Source organism: Phyllostomus hastatus, unplaced genomic scaffold (genome assembly GCF_019186645.2).
Source record: "Phyllostomus hastatus isolate PE091 unplaced genomic scaffold, TTU_PhHast_1.1 phas_scaffold_182, whole genome shotgun sequence".
NCBI classification, from domain to species: Eukaryota; Metazoa; Chordata; class Mammalia; order Chiroptera; family Phyllostomidae; genus Phyllostomus; species Phyllostomus hastatus.
Genome location: NW_025334013.1, coordinates 5,756,969 through 5,771,022, shown reverse-complemented (window position 1 = coordinate 5,771,022; position 14,054 = coordinate 5,756,969). Strand labels below are relative to the sequence as shown.

General features: G+C 54.6%; 1 protein-coding gene across 1 annotated transcript; it reads right to left on the bottom strand.

Moving 5' to 3' along the window:
* Positions 1-289: 289 nt before the first annotated feature.
* Positions 290-11,185, bottom strand: CENPS (centromere protein S). The gene is made up of 5 exons (XM_045859770.1): positions 11,058-11,185; positions 8,026-8,149; positions 7,356-7,389; positions 2,717-2,783; positions 290-715 (listed from the first exon to the last, which is right to left on the bottom strand). Exons 1-5 carry the CDS (start codon positions 11,109-11,111, stop codon positions 575-577), a joined length of 420 nt encoding a protein of 139 aa, XP_045715726.1. The 5' UTR covers positions 11,112-11,185; the 3' UTR covers positions 290-574.
* Positions 11,186-14,054: the final 2,869 nt, after the last annotated feature.

Here is a 14,054-nt window from a genome sequence, read left to right as displayed (position 1 = left end):
CGACAGCAGGACTGTGGTCCCAGAAGCACCCCCAAAACAGCCTGAGGAAAAATCCCGTAAACTGTGTTTCCGGAAAACATCTCCTTTAAACAGCAAAAAGGTCCATTTCCCAGCATTAGCCTTCTCACCTGTGATCCCGAGTGACATGAGTTTAAAACAGCGGTAGTCAGAAGAACTGAACACATACAACTCAATCCTCGTTCGGGAACTGTCAGCCTGGACACTTACGTAATGAAGAAATAACGAGGATTTTTGCTTGAAAACAAATCAACCGCATCTTACTGCTAACACGGTTTTATTCATCGCAATCGATATAATTTCCAACATGTAGTCACACACACACCTTTCTTAAGAGTTTCAGTAAGACATGGGACAGGGGCATTTTGCTGAAGAGTTTCCAGTTCTCGTGCGCACTGGCTCCTGCAGCCGATGGCATGGAGAACATGGGGCAAAAAGCTTCTGCACCTTTTTTTTTTTTTAATCTCCACTTATTCCTTCAACATTCCCTGGGTGGCAATACGTGTTTTGGTGGCTCTGCCTGCTGAGGGCTGCTTTTCCCAAACGGTGACAGAGTTTAGTTCTCACTCTCCACTCCGCCAGCCTCTGCGGGCTCCGCCAAGTTTTTATTTTCAGCCTCTAACTTCTTTTTCTTCTTTGTTTTCCGTTCTGTGTTAAGCTGAGCAATCTCTTCATTTTTCTCTGTGATGTATTTTAGCTATGAAAAAAAAAATTATTTAATTTTAGAGACAGGGGAAGAGAGGGAGAAAGGGACAAAGAGAAACATCAATGTGTGGTTGCCTCTCGCACCCCACCGACTGGGGACCTGGCCCGCAACCCAGGCATGTGCCCTGACAGGGAATTGAACCAGTGACCCTTTGGTTTGCAGGCTGGCACTCAATCCACTGAGCCACACTAGCCAGGTCACAGAAAAGAATTTTTAATTATATTTTTATCTGGTTATAAAGCCATTTTATAATGTCTGGGGTGGGGACCTACACCCTCTCCCAACCACTCCCACCCCAAAAATCTGGGTGGACCAGCCTGGGGCACATTCCTCACAGTTAAACAGAGCTTCGGATTCTCGCGCACAGCAGTAACCAACTGCGGAAGTCAACTCCCTGCTGCTGACGATGCCACGGAGCAGGAGGGTGCTCCCAGAGTAACCAACCGATGAGTTAACACCCGGAGCTTGCAGAAGGCGCACCCATCACAGATACACTTTACAAAGCACTGCCCTGGCTGGTGTGGCCCAGTGGATTGAGTGCCAGACTGCAAAGCAAACGGTCGCTGGTTCGATTCCTAGTCAGGACACATGCCTGGATTGTGGGCCAAGTTCCCAGTTGGGAGCATGTGAGAGACAACCACACACTTTACAAAGCACAGATACGGTTAATATCCGCCCAAATTTATCCACCTGAAATTGTTGAGCAACTACTACGTATCACATATTAGGGACACAAGATAAACAAGACAAGGTCCCTGCCTTAAGGGAGTAGTCAAATGTGCAAATTTAGCTGTGTGTCTTCATTAATATAAGCGTCTGTCAGATGAAAAAAATTAAGAGTCCAAAATAAAAAGTGTTGTGAAGTCAACAAATGTGCATCAGCAGAGAACTTTGCAATTCATGCTCTAAGGGGACTTGCGTCATCTGTTCCTTTGCCAGAGACAGACACCACGCACGGCAGCTGACCAAGTAACAGGACGACACAGAGCGTACGAAGGGAGCAATCTCTTCTCCACCGAGACGCAGCGCCGCCAGGCGCCTTAGCTCTGTTACTCAGCTCTCAGCCTTAACCTTGACTTAAACTTTGCGGAAAGGATGCTAGAAAAGCAAAGGCCAAAAAGGGCCTAGTGGAAACAGCACTAATTCAGGGTTAAAAGGTCAAGGTTCAGGGGTCAACCCGAGAGCATCATGTTTAACTTTGGGAAGTTACCAACTCCAGGGGTCTGGCCTGTAAAATGGGCTAATAAGTCACGTCATTATAAACCTTCACAGGGTGGCTGTGAGGCTTGGATAATATATGTTAAGTACCTATAAAAGCCCCCTCTGAACGGTCAGTTGCTATAGGAATTTATTCAACTCCTCATTCAGCACCTACTGTGTGCCAGGCCCTATTCTAGGCACAGCAGGTGCAGCAGAGAAAAAAGAGATAATCCCCCCCCCCCCCTCGTGCAGCTCACGTTACAGGGAGGAACACGAAGTGTCTCCATGGCCGGGCCTCCCGGGAGTCCCAGACCCGCCACCGGCCCAGCCACCAGGCTGGGCAGGTCGCAGCATCACCTGTGACTTGAGGGCCTGGCCAGGGTGACGTCCAGATTTCACTGAAAAGACAGAGAACTCTGCCCACCTCGGCCATGCAAACACTCCTCATGCCCGCCCAGGAAAACTGGGCGCCACAGTGAACCCCCCCACGCTCCCGCCGGTGACCGCCTCCGCCATCACCCTGCAGCTGAAACACGGGCCCGAAGTTTTGAGACGTTACGAAAAGGCAAACCGTGAAACCCGGAGAGTGCTGATTAGAAAGTTCCAAATTGGCTTGGCGAGATCCGTCTTCGTGAAAGAAAGACTGTAAATCACGGCAGGTCTGAACGGTTCAACCGTCGCCCGTTTTTAATGCAAGGTGCCCTGGGGAGTCGCTTCATGGCTAAAAGTGATTAATTGGGAATAATGTATTCTGATGGGAAAGGGGAGCGAGGAAAGAAACTCATCTCTCACCAGTGAATTACTCCTCCTGGCTAAGAGCTTCACGTCTTCCGTGTTAATCGTGCTTCGTCTTGCGTGCCTGTCGGAAGGGCAGAAACAGTTCACCAAAATGTGGGCTGGCATTTGAAGTTTGGACGAAACACAGAAGTTCACGGTCAGACGGCGGGCTGGCAAGAACCTCTGAGCAGCCCACCTTTTCAGAGCGCGGTCATTAAGCACCAGGGACACAGACATGAATGAAGTGACAAGCCAGGACGCCGAGGGCACACGCCCACCCGCCCACCTCCCCCGCGGGCCCAGGAACGCCGGCAGGGAGCGGAGTCTGGGGCAAACACGACAGAAACAGCAAGGTCACCGCAAGGCTTCGGGGAACAGAGAGAGCGGCCCAGCCTCACGACACATGAAAGAAACCGTAAAGCCGGCCAGGCGGCTCGGTCCGCTGAGCACCGTCCCGGTACGCCGCGGCTGCGGGCTCCCTCCCCGGTCGGGGCACGTGCAAGCACCAGCCAGCATGCAGGCATGACGGAATAGTAAATCAGTGTTTTCCTCTCTCTGTCTCTCTCTCCCTTAAATAATTTTTTTTAGATTTTATTTATTTATTTTCAGAGAAAGGAGAGGGAAGGAAGAAAGAGAGGGAGAGAAACATCGATATGCAAGAGAAACATCCATCAGTTGCCTATCGCACCCCCCCCCCCGCCCCCCGACTGGGGACCCTGCCTGCAGCCCAGGCATGTGCCCTGACGGGGAATCAAACCGGCAACCTTTTGGTTCACAGGCCGGGGCTCAATCCACTGAGCCGCACTGGCCAAGGCAATAAATAAAGCTTTAAGAGAGACATTAGCCCTGGCTGGTATGGCTTAGTTGGTTGGATCATCATCCTTGAACCAAGAGGTCGCGGGTTCAATTCCTGGCTGAGGCATATACCCAGGTACATGCTGCAGATTCCATGGATGCAAGACAGGGCAACCAATCCATGTTTCCCTCTCCCTCCCCGTCTCTCTAAAAAGCAATGAAAAAATACCCTCAGGTAAGGATTAACAAAGAGCGAGAAAGAGGGAAGAGTGTGGGGGGGTAGAGAGAGGGAGAAAGAGAGAGAAAGAGAGAGAGAAAGAGAGGGAGAGAGAGAATTTCCGTGAGGCACGGCTGCACTCAGACCAAGACCCCGAAGCTCCTCTCCGAGGGCCTGGCTGCAGGACGCGCTCGTGCAGGTGCCCCTGACGCCGGACCCGCCGCCGCCCAGCACGGAGGCAACGCAGCCCCAAGCCACGGCCTGGCGGGAGCAGAGAACACCCTTGACGCCGGAGTCTGTGTCTTGCCCACAAGTTGGACTTAAAGTTTCATTCCAATCCCCTCATCTTTGCTTTAAAAGGTAATTTGAGATAATAAGCTCTATTCAATCATTTATTATTCTAGCTACACCTTTTCTTGCCATTTCTAACTTCCTCCAAAAATAAGTAGGAACTTCACACACAGGAATAGGTAGGAATCTTTGTATCCTTAGTAACTAGCAAAGTGGTCAGTGGCCAGCACATAGTAGGTCAACACTGAATATTGGCTGAATTAAAGACAAAGTCACACAGAAATCATACTCCATAATTTGGCCAAATTGTTCCTTCACATCCTGCTAAATGTCCAAATATCACCCGCCATCCTATCATGACGACAGTACCTGTCTGTCCTGGGACAACGCCCATCTCAGGGGATGGCCTCCAGGCAGCCACCTGCAAGGACCGGGTGAAGAGGGGAACAGGCAGGCAGGTGGCACAGCAGCAGCCACCAAGTGTGCGGCTGGCTGCAGACACCCCGGGGAGAGGGCAGCAGTGCCACCAAGGACCAGTGTGGCCCTGTCTCAGCCACCCGCTCCAGCGGCTGAACCAGGTGCCGGCTGAACCAGGTGCGGAGGGAGGCTGGGTGCGGAGGGAGGGCGGCTCATCTGTCACGGAGAAGCGTGGGCGCGCAGGAGGGGGCTGAGCCCACCCTCTCCGGCCCCCAGCCTGTCCCTGGTCTCCAGGCAGGGCCACTGCCCAGCAGACTCTCCTGCGGCAACCCTGACTCCAGAACATCACTCCAGAGAAAACGACAAAGTGACCTTTTTTAAAAAAAATATTTATTTTTAGAGAGGGGACAGGAGGGAGGAAGAAAGGGAGAGACAACATCAGTGTGTGGTTGCCTCTCATGCCCCCCTACTGGGGACCTGGCCTGCAACCCAGGCATGTGCCCTGACTGGGAATCTAACCAACAACCCTTTGGTTCGCAGGCTGGCACTCAATCCACTGAGCCACACCAGCCAGGGCCTAAGCAACTTGTTTACATAACGCTTTTAGCAACACTGGTTTTAAAGGTTATCCCCAGAATGTTCCTAGAATTTACTTAGTGGAGAATATCTATTTTCTTCAGAACACTCCATCTTTACCACATTAGCAATACTAGGTGACTAGAGGATTCAAAGCTAAATAAAGGAACTCCATAACTTAAACTGAGATGACTTCTCCAAAGTTTATAAGTGAATTGAATGTATTTTCAGAATTCAGAATGAAATGTGTTTTCTTGGCCTGGCTGGTGTAGCTAAGTGGACTGAGTGTAGGCTGCGAACCAAAGGGTCGCTGGTTCGATTCCCAGTCAGGGCACTTGCCTGGGTCTGGGCCAGGTCCCTGGTGGGGGCCCCCTGAGAGGCAACCACACATTGATATTTCTCTCCCTCCCTTACCCTCTCACTAAAAGTAAATAAATAAACTCTTTTTAAAAAAGAATTAAATGTGTTTTCTCCTGAGAACAATGTTACAGGCAGCCCGCAGAGACTGCTTCGTACTTCTAGAACTGTGAGTGCTGTGCATCTCGGCACCGCCCCCCCCACACACCAGGTTCCGGAAGCAGAGACCAGGTGGCAGGGGAAGCCCGGAGCCACAGGATACACGGAGTTGACTCTCTGGGAATACTGGTTTTATTCGGTGGTAAACTTTAAAACAGGATTTTTAAAACGCGAGAACACACTGGAATATCATGAAAACCAATGTAAAACGAAGACAAAGGATGGGTCTTCAAAGAAAATCTGCTCTTGCGTTCCCTCGGGGTTCGGGGTTCTTGGAAGGAAGTGCGAGGGAGGCCGCAGTTGCCCCCGCTCCGCCCCCCGCCCCCAGCAGCTGACAGCCGCTGCCCAGACCCCTTTCTTCAGAAGACGACGCCCTGGGTGGGGTGGGGGGGACTTCCAGCCTCAGTGACCGCCCGCCCCCCCCCCCCCACTCTGCCGCTGTGCCCAGGAAATGTTATAAAATGCAGGGGAACTGAAAGCTTGAGGATCACAATGCTGAGTATTTCTAATTTCATCATTTCTAATATTTTGCAGAAGCCTTTAAAAATGTCCCCTGTCTTTCCCCACAGCTAACACAGAACTGGCAAAAACACGAGCCACAGCCGGGGCACGCTCGGGGCGGGCAGAGGCCGGAGACGCTGAGGACCGCCCACGACGCCCAGGATGCCCAGGACCGGCCCAGGACCGCCCTGGGGCAGAGCGCCTGCCCTCCCACGGCTGCCGTGCTCGGGTGGGGACCCTGCTCTGCCCTGAGGAGGCTGCACGTTCACTTCGAAGCGTCATCTGTCCACTCCGTCACACTTCCGTGTCTCCCTTTGTAACGAAAGAGTTGTGTTTTCAAAATAGACAAAAAGAAAAGAGACGGCCAGTAAAGCCATGGAGGCGTTTCACAGGAGACCCGGCGAGGGGGACGGCGGGCCACAGGGGAGGGCAGCCGCCAGACCGACAGTGAACAGGCCTGGTGAGCCGTCGGGAGCCCACGGCACCACCGCACCCGTCTGGGCCAGCCGCAGACGCTGCGGGGTCTCGAGGGGCTCGCGCACGCAGGGGGCGGGGAGATTTAGAGCCTGCCCTCCATGCACCCGCCGCTGTAACTCACCCGCGCACTCGCTCACCCGGGAAGCACAGAGCTCCCGGGAGCAAGGTGGAGAGTGCCGGTGGGACAGGCTGGCACCGAATCAGAGGTGGGAGCTGACGAGGAAGCTCCAGCCCTTGCAGGCTTCAGTCATTCGAATTGCTTCATAAAAGCAATAGGTAGCAATTGTTTCCAATTACCTGAGGCGCTAATTGAAGAGATGAGCGTAAATCACCTGCAAAAGCTAAAGCTTTACCGGCTGAAAGCAAGTCACCGCTCTGCTCGCTCTGCTCCGAGCAAAGGTGTCACTGGGAACACACGTGGCGAGTGCGGGCCGGACGAGCGCCGTGCTGCCGTTGCCCGGCCACCTGCCGGCAATCACCGCCGCAGCACCCCACTCCCCCGCGGGGACCGGACCCCCGCGCGGCACCACCCCGCAGAAACGGTCTCAAAGGCACGCACGCCCTGCACAGTCGGAGCCCTCGAGACACCATTCAAGCCTTTTCAACCTGGAGCTGAATGATTTCGGTTCTCTTAACAAAAAATGCTGGGGAAACTTCAAAAAACGACAAATCAAGCCTGAATGGACGTGATTGCAGCAGATGTGATATTCTTGTGGAACCTTGATTAGAGATGAGCCTCCACAAAATGCCAAAAAAAAAAAAAAAAAAAGAATCGCTAACGCTCTCCTGAAATATCCCACCAGATGGAGAGTGTCAATAGGACGTAAGCAGACGCGGCAGCAGATAATCAAGCTCTTCACCCACCTGGCAAACATCTCAAGGTCTTTGGCAAAATTTTCTGAAAGAGAGAGAGACGAGCTTCAGCTCCCGCGTCACAGCCTCACGTGGGAAGGAGATGCGAGGCCGCCCCCCGCCCCCCGACAGCCAGCACAGGCCCCCCGCGCAGCCCCATCTCTGTCGGGCGCCTTGGGCCCTCTGATTCGTCATGACCGCCTCGTCCTCTGGCACCCGACCCCTTACCCGGGGCCTCCTGGTACTTGGGGCGACCCCCGTCACTCTCGAAACCACCCCTAAACTTTACGTCCTGTGACAAGCGAGGGCTTGCGCGGACATTAACGTCGTGTGAAGTCAAGCAAAGGCCTCTGCCATGAGTCCCGCTGTCAAATAAACTATGGGCGATATAAAAATGTTATAACGCAAGGAAATAAAAAATTTAATGTCTAATGTTCCGGGCAGTTTAAAACAATAAAATAAAGGTGCTAATGCCCCAGTGTTAGTGTAATAGAAGGAAATTGATCTTCCATAAACTACCCGAACCCGGCAGCCAAGAAAAAGACTGTCTTGGGAACGGCGGGAGGTGCCCGCGCTCCGACGGGAGGGGACCCACCCACAGCACCCGTCCCCCACCTGTCCCGGCGAAACCAGCCACCCCCCCCCGCCCCTGCGCCCACGCGGGAAGTCCGGGGCCGCCTACCGCACTGCCGGAAGGTCACCTCCGCGATGGCCGCGATGGTCTGCCTGCTGAGCTGCACTTGCGTGTCCGCGGCGGCCTCTGCGCAGAGACAGCCCACGGTGTAGTGGACGGCGGCCTTCAGCCTCTGCAGCATAAACCAAAATGCCTCAGGAGGGGGGCTGCAGATGAGAGCTTTCCACGTCTTAGAAAACTAAGACCAAGGAGAGGCTCTGCTCAGCCTGACTCCTGCGGCCCTCCCCTGGCCGCGGCACAGTGGCTCTCCGAGTGCACTGACACATCAACGAGGCCCCCTGGGGTGGGCCTTGTAGGGACACCCCTTCCCCGCTAGCGGCTGTGATTCATGCCGAGTCTGGGTGAGGAATTATGGGGGCGGGTCAGCGGGGAGAGAATCTGATGGCACCTGCAGAAGAGTATCTGCGCCACCGGGCTCAGTCCCCAACGTGTGCCAGGTTCCCCCTGGGTAGAGGTGCGTGCTGGGTGCTTGGGGCGCGCAGGGAGACGCCAGCCGGGGATGTTTCGCCTGGGTGGGGGTTAACCAAGTAAATGCAAAAGGACCCCGTCCCTCTGTTGCGAGTCCCTGCAGCCCCACGGCTGCATGGGAGGGAGGCTGGGTGACCAGGGTGACGCCGGGAAGGCCCCCGAGGGCGCATCTGACCGACCCTCCTTTGAGTGCCGGGGTGCTAGCCGGCCTTGGCAGGACCCTCCCAGCCCGTCAGCAACCTGTTGAGATCCTGGACAGCATCTCTCTCCACCACACGGAGGAGCGGAGGAGCCAAACCAGCTCGGCCAAGGTTTCCCTCTCATGTCAACAAACATGAGTGCGCTCCGTGATGGAGCTGACTGAGCGGGGCGCGGTGACGGCTGAGCCCAGGCCCGCGCCGTTTCCAGTCGAGGCGAGATGGGGGGCAGCTGCAGGAACACAAGCCCGGGACCTGGAGTGAGGGGCAGGCAGACGAGGCACCTGCCTTCCTTAGACCAGGGGCCCTGAGGCCCGTCAGAGGAGGCACAAGGACAACCACCCCTGGGGGATAAAGACCCCCCAGGTCATCCTCCTTAGGTGTGTGGGGGTGCCGTCAGGAGTGAGAGGAGGGGCAGCGCTCCAGCCAGTGTTCTCTGCCCCTCCTCCCGAGCCGCCTGGACTGGGCTGGAAGCTGCTTCAGCGCCCCAGACGCGGCAGCTCCTGGAGGACGGGGCCTCGCTGGCTCTGCCCAGCGCAGCCCGCCTCGTGCCAACAACGGCTGCCTCAGGGAGGGACCCTCCACCTGCTCGCCCGAGGCCGAGGTTCACATTTCTCAGCCCAGAAGCTGGCAAAGGGGGTCAGATGCACCGCGACAGACCTGACTCTGGGTGGTGGGCACACAAAGCAATACACAGATGCTGTGTCACCGAAGTGTATACACTTGAAGCCTATATAAACTTAACTGGCCATTTAAAAAAGTGTTCTCAGCCCCTCTTTGCAGGCCTCCTCATTGAATCAGCAAGCGTTGACTGTCTGCGGGCGGCCTGGCTCAGGACCAGGGGCGGGGAACACAGAAACGACAAGGCCAGGCCCTGATCTCCAAGCGTCTGTCTCCCACTACACCTCGGCCGAGAGCGGGCTCTTCAAGCCACCAGCGCCATGAAAGACACAGAGCTGGAGGGTCGCTCCAGGGAGGACCAGAGAGACAGGACCACCACTGCAGCGCACGGTCCTCCATGGGCCCCGGGCGGAGACAGACCACTAAAAGGAACACTTTCAGGACAACCGGGGAAATGTGAGGCTGGACTGAGCAGTATCTGGTAACAGAATTTCATCAGTATCGAACTCCCTGAGCGGGATAATGGAGATGATGTCGGAGGTTGGGAGACGCATACCCAAGTAGTAAAATGTCAACGGGAAGCGTCAAGATATTTGCAATCAATTATTAAGTAATTCAGGGGAAAAAGAGGAGCAAAAACTGTGAGAAGTAAACAACTGGTGAACGGAGGTGAGAGGTGTCTGGGTGCTGAGTACAGGGGTCCTGCAGCTTTTTCTGAAGGCTTCTCAAAAAGTAAAGGGATGGGTAGACAGCTCACAAAATGTGTCACTTCCTGGGCAGGAAACTCCCAGGTACGGAGCTCGTTCACGGGTCCCTTCAGTTAATCCTCTGTGAGGGTGCCACCTGGTTCTAGCTTCCCATCTCTCTCTTTTATTTAACATTTTATTTATTTATTTTTAGAGAGGGAAGGGAGGGAGAAAGAGTGAGAGAAGCATCAATGTGCGGTTGCTGGGGGTCATGGCCTGCAACCCAGGCATGTGCCCTGGCTGGGAATCGAACCTGCGACGCTTTGGCTGGCAGCCCGCGCTCAATCCACTGAGCTACGCCAGCCAGAAAGCTTCCCACCTCTTGACAGCGCACTGGAGTTCTCGGGACTCGGCCTCACGGCACTCACGCCCGGGCTGATTAAAGGAAGGGCTGAAGACACGCAACTACCCCGACCCCGACAGGTGCCTGTTGCCACTCCGACTCTCCATGTAAGAAAACTGGGTTTGGCCAAGTCAACGCCACCCTCACGTGGCGGGGCTGAGAGGCGAACGTACAACCGCGGAGACGGCGAGGTGTGCACGCAGCCCCGAGGCCGATCCACAGGATGGAGACGGCGCCGCTCACGGCGGCCAAGCCAACATCTTAGGGCTCCTGCCGCGCACCGGGCACCGCGCACTAAGTGCTTTGCCTGGTTTCCCCGTAATGTTCCCGTCCCATCCTCACTACGACCCTGTCTGAGAAAGGAGACTAAGGCCGTCGCAAAGCCACGGGGCCAGCCCCAGGCGCCTCCCTCGGGACGCTCAGCACGTGACTACAAAGCCACCGCCCTAGTGCGTTACCGTGGAGACCGCCTAGCATGCGGCAACCAAGCCGGCGCATGCGCAGGCGCTCGAGCCGGCCGGGGCGCGCCCCTACCCGTGGGAGGCGGACCCCGAGGCAAGAACGCGCGAGGCCTCCGGGGCTTTTCCTCCCCGAAAACTCGACGCCGTCCGCCCCCAGCTCAGCCGGGATGCGGGTCTCCTGTACCTGTTGATAAGAGAATCGCTGCTGCTCCTCGGCTCCCTCCTCCTCCTCCTCCATCACAGAGAGGACCTAGGCGGGCCCGCGAGTGCGTAAGGAAGCCGACCGCCGACGCAGTCAGATTTTCCCGCCGCGGCGCCGGGCGACGGGCCGCGCGGAGGGACAAAGCGCGTAGCCCTCCGCTGCCTCGAGCGCGCCCCCTGGTGGCCACTCTGGAAAGGGCCTTCGCGGTTCGTCGACTCCGGCCCTTCCTATGCTTCATTGGGCCAGGTGGCTGGACCTTTCAAGCCAAACTCCCTGTAGACCCAGGACCCAGCTCAGTGTCTGGCACAGTGGTTCACCAGCGCTGGGAAAGCATGCGTGTGTGTGTGCGCGCGCGCGCAGCAGTGTCCTGCACCATTTCTTACTGTACCTTCCATATAGCTCTGCAGCTCTGACTTACATGCACCTTGCCAAATGAGTTTTTCTCCATCTGCCACCTACAGTCGTGTCAAAAAATCAGCCCGTGGATAAATGCTTGGTTACTATCCATCCCATTCGGCGAATACGTCTCTCAGCTCACCTCGTTGCCGTTGACGAAGGAGTATGGTTTTGATACAAACGTTGACTGGTTTTCCTTTATTTAAGAAACAACGACAGCCAACCTTGGATTTTCGCTGCTTCCAAACCCTCTTCAGTCATCTCCCACCTTCCCAGCGTCACGTTTTGGAGCTTCACTCCTATCCCCCTGGTGTCAGCAAGGGACTTCTTTGCTGAACCAAACAACAGTGTTCAAGTGCGGGAACCATCTGTCCTCGATGTTTTGTGCTATTCCCAGTGTAAAGCAGGGGTGTCAGACTCATCTTCACCGGGGGACCCATCAGCCTCTCGGGTGCCTTCAAAGGGCCGAATGTAATTTAGGACTGTGTACATGTAACTGCTGCTCCACAGTTCAGCGAGAGCTCAGCGCTGCTGCTGGATAGAAACAAGGTGCCGGGCTGGATAAGACAAGGTGGAGGGCTGGATCCGGCCTGAGGGCCTTGTGTTGGTCACCTGTGTTGTAAAGGCTCCAGAGGAGGCGCACATTCAAGTCTAATCTGCATAGTGAACATTTCCCCCATCACTTAAGTAGACAGTGGAGTCAGGGAACTCAGAACCGGGGAGAGACGCTGCACCCACCACGTAGACACAACGGATGTCCGTAATGTCAGGGACACAGACAGAAGAAAAACGTACAACGTGGTAGCGTAAGTGATGAGCTTTGACTTTTCATCACGTCTGTTTGTTTGTTTGTTTAAGTCCTCACCCAAGGTTATGTTTATGGATTTTTAGAGAGGAGGGAAAAACGTGAGAAACATCTATCAGTTGCCTCCTGTATAGATGTTCCTATGTTCACCCCAACTGGGGATCGAACTCACAACCTTTTGGTGTATAGGATGACACTCCAACCAACTGAGCTACCGGGCCAGGGGTCAGTATTTGGGTTTATTTGTGCTTAATTGGAAGAATATACAGCCAACATCCCTCTTACTCAGTCCGTGGAGAAAGTCGGGGCGAGACGAAGAGGGAGGAGCTGCGGATGAGGAACCATGGGGTTTCCTTCCGATGCCTCAGCCGACAGCCGCCCACCTCTCAGCTGAATCCCCAGCGGCCGCAGCTGAGGAGGCGGAGATTCAATACACAAACGTATTGGGGTTGATTATTCACATCAGGATTTTATTCTTCAAAATGAGGGTTTGGGGCAACACAAGCCTCTAATGTATTTAAGTTGCCAGTTCACAGAATGATTGACACTGAGTGAGAGAAAACAACCTGCAGACCAGTATGAACCACACAATCTTTTGTTTAAGAAAAAAAAACCAGTACCAGCCTGTACCAGCCTGTGAACCAAAAGGTCGCTGGTTCGATTCCCAGTCAGGGCACGTGCCTGGGTTGGGAGCCAAGTCCCCAGTTGGGGGCGTGTGAGAGGCAGGTCAATAGATGTATCTCTCACACATTGATGTTCCTCTCCCTCTCTTTCTCCTTCCCTTCCCCTCTCTCTAAATGTAAATAAATAAAATATTTTTAAAAAGAAAAAATAAACATTTGTATCTCTTGTGGCAGTGTGGGATGTTTGAAAGGACCAGAAAAATCCGCTGGAAGAATACACGACAGTTAATTTCTGAGCCGGGGTCAAAGAGAAAGCAGATAAAGGCCTTCAAATTTTTCACTTTGTAAATTCCTGCAGTCTGCATTTTTCAACAAGCACACATTCCTTTTAGAATTCGAGATCAGCACATAAGCTGCTCCTCATCCTCCTCGTCCTCTTAAGTCCCCCCAAGCCCCCAGAGCGTGCAGACGGCAGAGGGCAGAGGGTCTCTTTCTGGAGGAGTCGGTCTTCCAGCCCATTTCCACTGCATCTGGGAGATGGCGCCTCTGGCCCCCACTGCTCCCCGGGTGACTCCCAGCCTGCAGTCTCCTGGGACGGTCCTCGGTGCCACGCAGGACAGACCTCTGGCGGAACTGCCCTACTCTGCCGCCCCCGCCCTAGCAGGGCCACTCTGCCCTCCGGTAGCTGCCCTGCTCCCCAACCCAGGCAGCTGTCTGATGGTCTCTGGCGGTTAACTTGGGGGGTGAATGGAGAAAGTGGTCTGGGAGTGGTGGAGTTGGATGGCAAGCGGGTGAGGAGTTCCAGCCCTAGGGCCAGACCTTGGCTTCGGAGCCCAGCCTCTCTCACTAGCCGTGGGGCCCCGAGCAAGTCCCAGAACCTCTCCAACCCTCATTCATATAGTGGGGATCATAGCACCAGCTTCAGCGAGTACCTGTGAGGTTTAAATGCGAGGTTTAGCCCTGGCCAGGTGGTGGAGTTGGTTGGAGTGTCATCCCGTACACAAAAAAATCATTGTGGGTTCGATCCCTAGTCAGGGAGCATACATGAGGCAACTTATTGATGTTTCTCTCTTTCTCAAATCAATAAGCATATTCTCCAGTGGGGATTAATAAATGTGAGGTTTAAGTTGCTCACATAAATGCTCAAGAAATAAT